At 41.5% G+C, this 11885-nt stretch overlaps 1 protein-coding gene across 1 annotated transcript; it reads right to left on the bottom strand.

Annotated features, from left to right (window-relative positions):
* Positions 1-2752: 2752 nt before the first annotated feature.
* On the bottom strand, positions 2753-3742 carry LOC308368037 (uncharacterized protein). Its single transcript, XM_080842081.1, has 2 exons — positions 3266-3742; positions 2753-3093 (listed from the first exon to the last, which is right to left on the bottom strand). The coding sequence occupies exons 1-2, from the start codon at positions 3728-3730 to the stop codon at positions 2812-2814; spliced, it is 747 nt and encodes a 248-aa protein (XP_080698207.1). The 5' UTR covers positions 3731-3742; the 3' UTR covers positions 2753-2811.
* Between the last annotated feature and the right edge of the window lie 8143 nt (positions 3743-11885).

Below are 11885 nucleotides of genomic sequence, written 5' to 3'. Positions count from 1 at the left end.
TACATGCTCCGCCTCCACACCCATTTTGGCAGGTCTTTCATGTTGTTTGAAAATGGGTATCCTAAGCAAACCCTTAGGGGGGCGCTATCGGTAGGACGGCACGTTGCGATTGCCACTGTGCCCTTTTCTCTAATCAGTAATCATATCTTCAACAAAAGGGAATTTCGGTCTCTGTAGTAAAAGTGGTAAATAGCTAATGGCTAACTGTTTCAAGTGGTGTGTAAGGTAGCGCGCGCCTACAAACTAGGTGTGTAGGCTGTGTGTGTGTTTATATATAAACACACACACACAGCCTACACACTTATGGTCTGTTTGTAGGCGCGCGCTATTACACACCACTTGAAACAGTTAGCCATTAGCTATTTACCACTTTTACTACAGAGACCGAAATTGCCTTATATATTACCAACAATTTGTTGGATAATACAGTGGAGTTAGTTATTTCGCCTTTGTATTGGGAGAGTAGACAGGTAAAAGAGAAAGCCATAAGAAACATGGATAGCCCTGACGCGCGGTAACGTAAACAGACGCTCAAAATCCTGAAGCGTTCTTAAAAAGACTGATGAAAGGCATGATTGGGTAGGACTGCATGCACAAAAACTTTAACCGCATCTGAAAACACATACACATCAAACAGGCGCCCGGCAGCGATCTGACTCCGAAATTATAACAACCTATTGAGGGCACGGCAGCTTGAATGATGGCAGTTGTGTAGGAAACGTTATCGCTATGTCCCTGTCGTAGTGGTCCTCAGCTCGTAGGCAATGATGAGCTATATATGATAAGGCAAAACGTCTGAGTAAGTCAAACGAATTGTCCAAACATGTCAGAGAAGAGATCATTGCACAAACAAGGAAAAGGATACAAAAAGATACTGAAGCACTGAATACAAAAGCACTGAATGTCATTTCCCTAGAAATACAGTTGGAAGCATAGTTTGCAAGTTCCTAGTTGAAGGAACAGTACAACAATAGTACACTACCTGGACTTGGTAGAAAGAGGAAGCTAGCGGCTGCCACCATATTCCTGAGGAAGCAAGTGGTCAAAAACCTTGAGTGACTGCAAAACACCTGCAGCAAGATTTGGTGGCAGCAGGGCCAAAAGCACGAGAAAAGTTGGCTCCAATATGCTGAAAACCATATAAATAAGCCACCAAAGTTTTGGAATTCTGTTCTGTGGAGCGATGAAACAAAACTGGAACTTTTCAGGCCTATGTATCAGCGGTATGCCTGGAGGAAGAAGAATTAAGCATATGCTGACAAGAACACCCTGCCTACAGTGAAGCATGGGGTGGCTTAGTGATGCTCTAGGGCTGCTTTGCTGTCTCTGGCACTGGAAACCTGCAGCGTGTGGAGGGCGTGAGGAATGGGCTAAGATTCCTCAGGAACGCTGTCAGTACTGAATATGCTTGTCATGAAGAGGTTTATTAACTTTCAGTAGTCATTAAAAGTAGAATGTTGTGTTGAATTTGAATAAAAACCCTTGTAATATTCGTTTCACTGAAGTTCCTAAACAGTTCTTGTGTAATTTGTTTATTGCTAACCTAACACCTATATTTTGCCAATAAACCTAATGTGCAATGGGGGTTACATTTTTTTTATATTGCAACTGTACCTGAAGGGAAGCATGGGACAGGAGAGGCTGTAGGGCTGGCTATCCTGTCCATTGAAAAAGCATATCATGCATCACCGCTGTATGTTTGAAAAGGATCATTCGGCTTGCAGGTGTGCTAGTTATATAGTATTGTCTCGTCACATGATCAAATAGACACTTGACATTGGACAACAAGATACATTTTACCCAGCAATCATCATTGCATATCTGTATGACAAAAATTATTCATTAAATGTACTTTTTTTTTTTTTAAATACAAATATCTTTGTTGTTTATCCTCCTGGTCTTCCACTCAAAATATTCACATACATCTTACCTTTTCATTGAAGTAAAAATGATTGATCAATATTTTCTCCAAAACATGAGTGCCACAATTATTGGCACCCTTAGAAAATTGTATAATTAAAATCTAACTGAAGTTTATTTCCTGTCATGTTTTACATTTTTAAGTTTGATAAGGAACTCTTTAAGTGGTCATATAAACTGGCATATAAATATGAGGTGACACAGGCCAAATTCCCTTAGTCATTCATCACTATGGGAAAGACCCAAGAACACAGTGACGATGTGCAACGAAAAGTTGTTGAGCTGCACAAATCAGGAAAAAGAATATCTCGAAACAGTTGAAAATACCCATTTCCACCATCAAGGCAATAATTTAGAAATTTAAACCAACAGATGTCGTCAAGAATCAGCCTGGTAGAGGACGTGTGTGTTCATTGACCACACACAATGTGAAAAGGATGGTTCGACTGGCAATAGAATCTCCAAGGATCACAGCTGGAGGTTATTTGAGTCTTGGGGTCAGAAAGTCTCAAAGACTACCATCAGACGCCACCTACATCACCACAAGTTGTGTGAGAAGGTTGCCAGAAAAAAACCCTCTGCTATCAATCTACAACAAGCTAAAGCACCTACAGTTTGCCAAATGTAATTGGGACTTTCAATGGGACCGGGTTATATGGTTAAATGAGACAAAAAAATAGAGCTGTCTGACAACAAACACCACGAAGGTAGACAGGAGGATAGCCATACAGAAAGGCACCTCATACCCACTGTGAAGTATGGTGACAGATCTTCCATGTTTTGGGGCTGTTTTTCTTCCAAAGCCCTTGGATATCTTGTTAGGATACATGGTATCATCATGGACTCCATCAAATACCAACAGATATTAAATGAAAACCTTTAATATGAAATTTAAAAAATGTCCTCTTTGTTCACAGGTGTGTTTGCATATCGACACTGTGCGTTACTTGAGTTGGGCTGGAGTAATAACTCCCTCATCAGAGATAAGCTGTCCTGTACAGTACTGGTAATGTTCGCAATGTTTGTGTTGATCTGCGTCATGATGTCAGAGTTGCGTCTGGAGTTCTCCTCCATTAATGCCAACATCCGCCTCTTTATTTGTAGATCCTCATCCTCTAGGGGGGTAGCCGGAACCTTCCTCTTTATCCTGTCCCCTCTGTTGTTCAGCTTTGCCTTGGATACATTAAGAACAAATCACATTATTACGCAAACGTTTAAGTCGAGAGCTATGTTATAAATTGTGTACTAAAGTACCAACACAAAACAAGCCTCGGACTGTGTGCACATCAAACAGTAAGGGACATATTATATAGCTAGCTCGCTAAGCTTGGAATCATGAGCCTACCTGGAGCAAATCACTGCGCTGCTTTACAACCACAGGAGGAAGATATTCTGACTCTGGAGAGGACTGCGGCGAGTAGTTTTCGAGGTCATCCAGGCCACCCTCCTCGAGGAAGACGTCCATAGAGTGCGAAGAAGGCGAGCCACCCCAAATCTCCTCACATATCTCAAAATATATCAGCACCACCCGCCCATGGCCACTTCGACGCCCATCGTCCACGGCAGTCTTGTAATTTCTACGTATGTTTTTCAACTTGGATGTGACTTGTGATTTTGATATAGTTTTCACATCGTGAGGGAAATCCTTCTCCGTCGAGTCCTTCGGGTATTGCCCCTCAAACAGGTCCGTTATGTCTTCGTACTTCGACTTGCAGGACTCCCAGTCGACATCCTCCTTTAGCTTATATGATTTGTATTCCAGGGTGAGTCGCAACAGGAGTGCCACCTCCTCGTCTGTCCACACCATCATAGACGTCTTGGCGCTTTCCTCTCCGTTCGCCATCTTCCTTATTTTTGTTTTTGTCTTCTTCTTCTTCTTCTTGTCTACTTCTGCGGAGTTTGTATTAGGCGCACATGGTTTATGCGCATGCTCCTTACAGCGCCAACGACAGGCCTGGCAGATATAGTACAGCGTTTTCAGCCGCTTCAGCGTTTCGATGTGTACGCAGACATTTCTTGAAATGATGTCGTATTTACGAGATAAAAAGAAGTACCAGTTCCAAAAAGAACTCAATTAAGTAAAAAAATCCGGTCACACTCAGAATACAACATCATGTTTTATTTCATATCAGCTACAACAGTACACTGACTCTGTGTAACTTGAAGTTGCACTTTATCAACCATCAAAGTGTTCACCTCACGAATGATTTTGTCTCCATGTATCAACTTTGAGGCAAACTATGTTTTAATGAGCCAACACCCAAACACAACTTGCAGCTTCTGTCCTCATAAACCCACTGACTGAGACCCGTGGAGTTGGGAGGACATCTTAATAAGCTCCAACAATGAATTTTTAACGGTTAGCGTCTGTAGCCAAAAGTTCGCTACAGCTTCCTTGTCCAGTTTCCTCTTCTTGCTCTCGAAAAGCTAGTTACCATCTGCCTCCCCTCCAGCAATGTAGCCGTACACCATGCTTTCCAACGGTTACCTCACCCAAACCCTGCTCTTCCAATCTGTAACTGCCCAATGATATCCCTATGCTGTAATGTTGAAATGCTTCTCATAGATTCCATAGTTTTTACTGTAGGAGCAGTGTTCTTGACTACTGGATCCTTAGACTGCCATCTCCTGGCTGGTCTTAGCACATTTGAACTCCTCCACCAAACTGGTAATTGGTAACTCCAAAATTAATTTTCCTTACCAAACTACAGTACTTAGACACACAGTCAAAGATCACCTCAGGCATTGTAAAAGTGTGTTCGTTTACAATAGAAGGGATCACCTCACCATCCATGGACGGATTATGAAACCATGGGCCTGGACATGTTAAAGGCCCCCATCCCCTTCATGTGCGGCCACAACATTTGTCGATCGCAAGACATTACTTAAATGTAATGACATTTTTTTCAACTGCATATAACCAAATTCACCTGTACCTCAACAGGATTTACAGCGCACATACACATTTTCGAACACAGTACAGGTACACTCAATTAAAGCCAGCAAATTAACAAAATACACCTCTTTTGACCACAAATACATAGATAGAGAGATACATAGATTCATTGGTGCCTTTCTTTGTTTTATTTTGATAGGAGTAGGCCTATAGGGAAAAAATGACATTTTTGGGGTGTATTGTTACCTGGCATTAAAAGCACACATCTCGGATTGATGAGAATTAAACACATTTCCTCAACTAGGATTTCTTAGGACTTTTAGTATGTTGTTCCGGACACCTCATTTTTTTTTTTTTTTTTTACAATTAGTCTGTCGTAAAACGCTACTTTGCCTGGACTGCTATGACATCCTACAACATGTGTGTAACCACCAAATCTTTCTGCACGTTTAACAACAATAAACCAGGGCAAAGCTCAGATAGCTTCGTCAACCTAAAGAGGAGGCCTACAGGAGTGGGGACAGGATCCTTTACAACCAGGCCAATAACACACTGACTTAGGACAGCAAAGAGAAGCTATACACTGAAAGCTGAAAAACAGGTTTTCAGCTAATGACCCTGGGTCAGTGTGGAGAGTCATCATCAACTAGTAAAACCTCCCCCATAGAGAACCCTCAACAAGCTGACGATCTGATTGTGTTCTACTGCAGGTTTGATCATTGTCATATACAGTACTGTGCAAAAGTTTTAGGCAGGTGTGAAAAAATGCTGTAAACTAAGAATGCTTTCAAAAATGGAAGTGTTAACAGTTTATTTTCATCAATTCTTCATAAATTAACAAAATGCAGTGAAGGAACAGAAGAAAATTCTAAATTAAATCAATATTTGGTGTGACCACCCTTTGCCTTCAAAATAGCATCAATTCTTCCAGATACACTCGCGCAGTTTTTGAAGGAACGCGGCAGGTAAATTGTTCCAAACATCTTAGAGAACTAACCACAGATCTTCTGTGGATGTAGGCTTCCTAAAATTCTTCTGTCTCTTCATGTAAACCCAGACAGACTCGATGATGTAGAGATTAGGGCTCTGTGGGGGTCATACCATCACTTGCAGGACTTTCTGTTCTTCTTTAAGCTGAAGATAGTTGTTAATGACATTGGCTGTATGTTTGGGGTTATGTTCCTGCTGCAGAATACATTTGGTGCCAATCATACGCCTCCCTGATGGTATTGCATGATGGATTAGTATCTGCCTGTATTTCTCAGCATTGAGGACACCATTCATCCTGACCAAATCTCCAACTCCACTTGCAGAAATTCAGCCCCGAACTGGAAAGGAACCTCTACCATGCTTCACTGTTGCCTGCAGACTCTCATTATTGTACCTCTCTCCAGCCTCCAGCGAACAAACTGCCTTCTTCTACAGCCAAATATTTCTAATTTTGACTCATCAGTCCAGAGCACCTTCTGCCATGTTTCTGCACCCTAGTTTCTATGTTTACGTGCTTAGTTCAGTCACTTGGCCTTGTTTCCTTGTCGGGGTAGAGCTTTTTGGCTGCAACTCTTCCATGAAGACCACTTCTGGCCAGACTTCCCCGGACAGTAAATGTCTGTACCTGGGTACCACTGGTTTCTGCCAGTTCTGAGCTGATGCCACTGCTTGAAATCTTCCGATTTCGAAGGTAAATAAGCTTGATGTGTTTTTCATCAGCTGCATTAAGTTTCCTTGGCTGAACACTGCGTCTACGATCCTCAACGTCTTCTTCAAAAGAGCTGGAACTGCACATTTTGAAACCCCTGTCTGCTTTGAAATCTTTGTCTGGGAGAGACCCTGCTGATGCAGTATAACTACGTTGTGTCTTGTTGCTGTGCTCAGTCTTACCATGTAAATGGATAAAAAATAAACATTTATTGTTTACATTTTTCAAAGCATTCTTAGTTCATAGCATTTTTTCACACCTGCCTAAAACTTTTGCACAGTACTGTATGTCTATGGGTTTGATCACCACACATTCATTTTTTGATCTGATCCTTTTTTTAATTGCATCAACACGGGGCAGAGTCAAGAAAAATTCTGCTAAACGAACGCAACAGATAGGGTTGAATCCACGGTAGTACATCTCCCAGGCCTGTTGGTGGCGCTTTAACGGTGCTACATTCAACTGAAAAAGAAACTGAGAAGAAGACAGGGGCATGCGCTTAAAGGGATAGTTCAGGATTTTTGACATGAATCTCTATGGCATCCCCCATCACCAGTGTCATGCAATCACGCTGACTTACCGACCGCAGCGTCCTGTGAGCTGTTTGATTCTCGAAAGTTGATTCGCAAAAGTTTGATTTGCCAAAGTTGCCTGAGAGAAACGTCCGTCACAGGAAAACAATGCTTTATGTTCATTTTATCAAATGTTGTCTCAGTTTTCATCGTTTTCCTGTGACGGACGTTTCTCTCAGGCAACTTTGGCAAATCAAACTTTAGCGAATCAACTTTCGAGAATCAAACAGGTAGACCTAGCTGTGAGTTTGCGGTATCGTGCGTACTGAAAATAGGGCCAAGTGATAACGAGGTGTGACTTTTTCCACTACCATGTTTTTGGGATGCAAATATATCACTCTTTTGAACACATAATGTTTTGGGAAGAGAAACGTTTTATTTTGCTGGGTCTAGCAAACCTGCCGGACTACTTTCGGTTTGACCAAAACTGAACGAGAACTCTGCTCACAGGACGCTGCGGTTGGTAAGTCAGCGTGATTGCATGACACTGGTGATGGGGGATGCCATAGAGATTCATGTCAAAAATCCCAAATTATCCCTTTAAAGGCACCCAGTGCAACTTTATGTAAACATTCAATGAAAAATAAACATTCAATTTCTAGTCTTTTTTACACGTAGTAAGTTTCAATAACTCCATACCATTACATATCGACATTCAAGGAGCAAAGATGAGACGTCGTTGTGTGGTGAGAACTGATAGAAAATCGTAAACAACAATCCTCCATCCAATCGCCGGTGGGGAGAAGCCATTTTTCCATTGACTGGAAGCCTGCTTTATTTATTGCAGGTTAAAAAAAGTAAAGAAAATGGCAGCGATGTTGTTGTTATCGATTTTCTATCTGTTCTCACAACACAACGACGTCTCATGTTTGCTGTATGAATGTCGGTATGTAATGGTATGGAGATATTGAAACTTACTACGTGTAAAAAAGACTAGAAATTGAATGTTTATTTTTAAGCCTCGAAAGTTGCACTGGGTGCCTTTAAAGTGGCAGAATACAGTAGTCGAGAACCAACTAGCAATGTATAGCTTACATTTAACATGCATAGTAACACATTATGGTGGTTAGTAAAATTAGTAGTCAGAGCAGACTAGGTTACGCTAACAATTATTATATTTTGTATTGATAATAACGAGTTTAGAACAGTGCAACAAAGCAATGTACAACAAAGTGCAACTTGACATGTCTGTAAGTGGTTTAAATGCCTGTGCTTTATGGAGGCTGAGCTACAGCTAGATTTACACTTTAATAAATCCCGTTAGGGAAATTCAAGTGTTATAGTAGCAAGGTAATAGGAATAGGAATCCTTTTTTTACAACCTTGAGAGCTGCTAAAACAGGCTTCAACACCCGATTGCGCCATGGCAACCCATTCAGTTATTAAATAATGCCGGTAATGTCCATTGTTTTGGCTGGTCTCAAAAAATACGTCCAACTGGCTAATTGAGACCACAAAAAAACTATCCACATGTAGGTAGAGCAGCACACTATCCCAATACAAACAACTAAGTAGAAATATCTAAGTCACGAAAAATCCCCTCAGATGAATTTTTTTTGTTATAATAATGGTGTTTTTACATTGCACAGTGTCTATTTCTTTGTAACTTTAAAAAAATCTAAGCACATTTTTTTATTATTAATTAATAAAACCAACGACTTATATGTACAAATACGACCATCTATGGAGTTTGGTCTGCCGCCATCTTTTGAAAAAAAAAATTACAACACCGACAACCAGGGCCAGGTTCAGGTAATCTGGGGCCCGGGGCAGAAGCCTCCCCGACTAGGCTATAATGTACGTCCTCCTCTCCTCAGTGTTATCAATACTTTAGCTATTGAGCTATTTACCTTAATAGCTGCTAGAAGGAGAAGCTATTTTTTTTTTTACATATTTTATGCACTCAGATAGCAGCGAATTCTATACCCACACAGACCTCCGTACATCTGTGAACGAGCGTGGTCTAGAGAGTATTTTAATTTGGTGAAGGCCCACTTCACTGATCAGTTCTGGGCCGAAAACTTCAGGCTAACCAGGTCAGGATTCGAAGAATCTAGCAACTGGTAGGCACTGCTGTGTCGCCTGCAACTGATTGCTGCCGAAAGCCAGTCCCCACAGACGAGTGCATTGCTATATCGCTTTATAAACTCGCAACATGCGCAAACTACCGTGTTGTGGGAGAAACTTTTGGCGTAAGCAAGACTACTGGCCATAGATGTGTGTATGCAGTAGGCTATAGTTAAACATTATACCTTCAAAGTTAATCAGTTAGGCTACAATAAACTAGGTGTCCATGAGCAATGAGGGGAAACATGGAATTAAAACTTTCGTATTTTCTTATCGTTTCATGCAAAGCCATTGTTGTCTTGCATGCTTTGATACTGGCAACGACATGCAACGCTATTAGAACGTGGACTTCACTACCGGTGGGAAAATGCATCAGAAATATCAAAATATGATAATTATTATTATTACTTTTTTTTTTTTATCTCCCGCGCCGTGGCCTGGGGCAACAGCCCCTTCTGCCCATTGCACAAACGTGGCCCTGCCGACAACCGTTGAAGAACCATCAGGAAGTCCGTCGAGGCAACTGCGTGACCACGGAGTAACGGATTCTTAGAAGTATATTTCGGTCTTTATGCAAGGATGCTGTTTGTAGACTTGAGCTCTGCGTTCAACACCATCATCCCAGATGTCCTCCTCACCAAACTCACCCAGCTCACTGTGCCCGCCACCATCTGTGGATTACAAACTTCCTGATAGACAGGAAGCAGCAGGTGAGGCTGGATGAAATAACATCCATCACCGGGTCAGTCGGCACTGGAGCACCTCAGGGATGCATGCTCTCCCCACTGCTCTTCTCCCTCTACACTATAAGACTGCATCTCAGTAGACCCATCTGTTCAACTCCTGACATTTTCAGACGACACAACAGTCATCGGCTTCACCATGATGAAGACTAGTCTGCATATAGGCAGGAAGTTGAACAGCTGGACCTGTGGGGAACCTGAAGTGGGATCCAACATCAACACAATCATCAAGAAGGCCCAGCAGAGGATGTACTTCCTGTGCCAGCTCAGGAGCTGCTGATCCAGTTCTAGACTGCAGTCATTGATTCTGTTCTCTGCACTCCCATAACTGACTGGTTTGGATCGGCCAACAAACTGGATAGGAATATAATCCAACAAACAGTCAGGTCTGCTGAAAAGATCATCAGTGCGACCTGCCCACCATCCAAGACTTGTACACCTCCAGAGTCAGGAAACGGGCAGGGAAAATCACTGCATACCCCTCACCTTCTTGACACAAACTATTCAAACTTTTCCCCTCTGGAAGGTGCTACAGAACACTGTTTACAAAAACCACCAGACACAGGAACAGTTTCTTCCCCTTCGCCGTCTCACAAATGAACAGCTAATTCAGTGTGGCACTGTGCAACAACCCTGGATCACCAAAACAACCACTGAACAATAACAACTACAAATCATATTTATCATATGTATTTATTTGAATCTCAAATATGAAATGTGCAATACATTCTACCCCTTACTGTATAACTATACAGGCTGTATGTTCTGTACTTACGTCATTCTCTTACCATTTATTATATCTCTGCACTTCTAGCATTCTTTGCAAAACTTGTTGTGTTTACAGTTCACAGCTCCCGTGTATAGCCATTCCTCCCTGTATATATTTTTTATATATTTTAGACCGTTGTGCTGTTGTGTTATATTGTGCTGTGCTGTGTTGTATATTTTGTGTAAGTACAATGAAAGCCACTAAACCCGGAGTAAAATTCCTTGTTTGTGCAAACTTACTTGGCCAATAAACGTGATTCTAATTCTGATTAGCTAGGTTTGTCTTTCATCCCTGCTCATTTCATACTGCCATTCAACTTGACTAACATCCGACAGGTACATGAAACATTTGTTGTCAGTGTCGTCATGTCATCCCTAACCAGTTGCACAGGTCCTATCCTGCAGCCTCTGACCTCCGCCAACCCATTAGGTGCCATTATAATTACCTCAATTGCCATGATGAAAGGCAATGGTGAAATAGTACATCCAGTCTTGATACCATTCTCTGAATGCTGCCAGGATGTGGTGTAGTTACTTGTGTTAAAGCAGAATTGAATATCCTTCAAACATGCCCTGACTAATGCTGAAATCTTCTCAAGGACCTGAAAGTAGCTGTATGCCCAACAGACTGTGGCACAGATCCAAAGGCATTCACGACATCCAAAAACACAGAGGTCCCTGCCTCATGAATTTGATGCCAAATCATGCTCTAACATCTAGACAAACGTGCACGGAAATATCCATCAAATGAATTGCTTTCATATATGCGACCAACCTCCTTCCTACCACAACACATAGGCCAAGTAACATTACTTAATTTACGTATCATGATAGGCAAGTTATGTTCTGCAGAGAGCAGAAATTAAGTTTGGGGATGGTGTTACATTATATATACATTCTTATTATACGGTCTTCTGTAATTTTGGCAAGTAACCATATAATAAAGGGATCAGCAGGTCAGTATAGGAAAATATATCCCTTCTGGAAATCAGGATTCATTTATTTTCCTATACTGACCGGCGGACTATACATTAACCCTACCTAATTCCTGTTACAGTCGTACAATTCAGTGCAATTTAGAAAACCTGCAAACTTTGTACAAGTGTTTTTTGAAACTTTTCTATCGTTTCCTGTTTTCATTATGACATGGTCGATATGGGGCTCGAACTGAGTAGGCAGGCCTTAATTTGTTCTCCTTAACAGAAACACATTGCGATTTTA

The sequence above is a fragment of the Sprattus sprattus genome (assembly GCF_963457725.1).
Source record: "Sprattus sprattus genome assembly, chromosome: 7".
Taxonomy (NCBI): Eukaryota; Metazoa; Chordata; class Actinopteri; order Clupeiformes; family Clupeidae; genus Sprattus; species Sprattus sprattus.
This window is presented reverse-complemented; position numbering and strand designations above follow the sequence as displayed.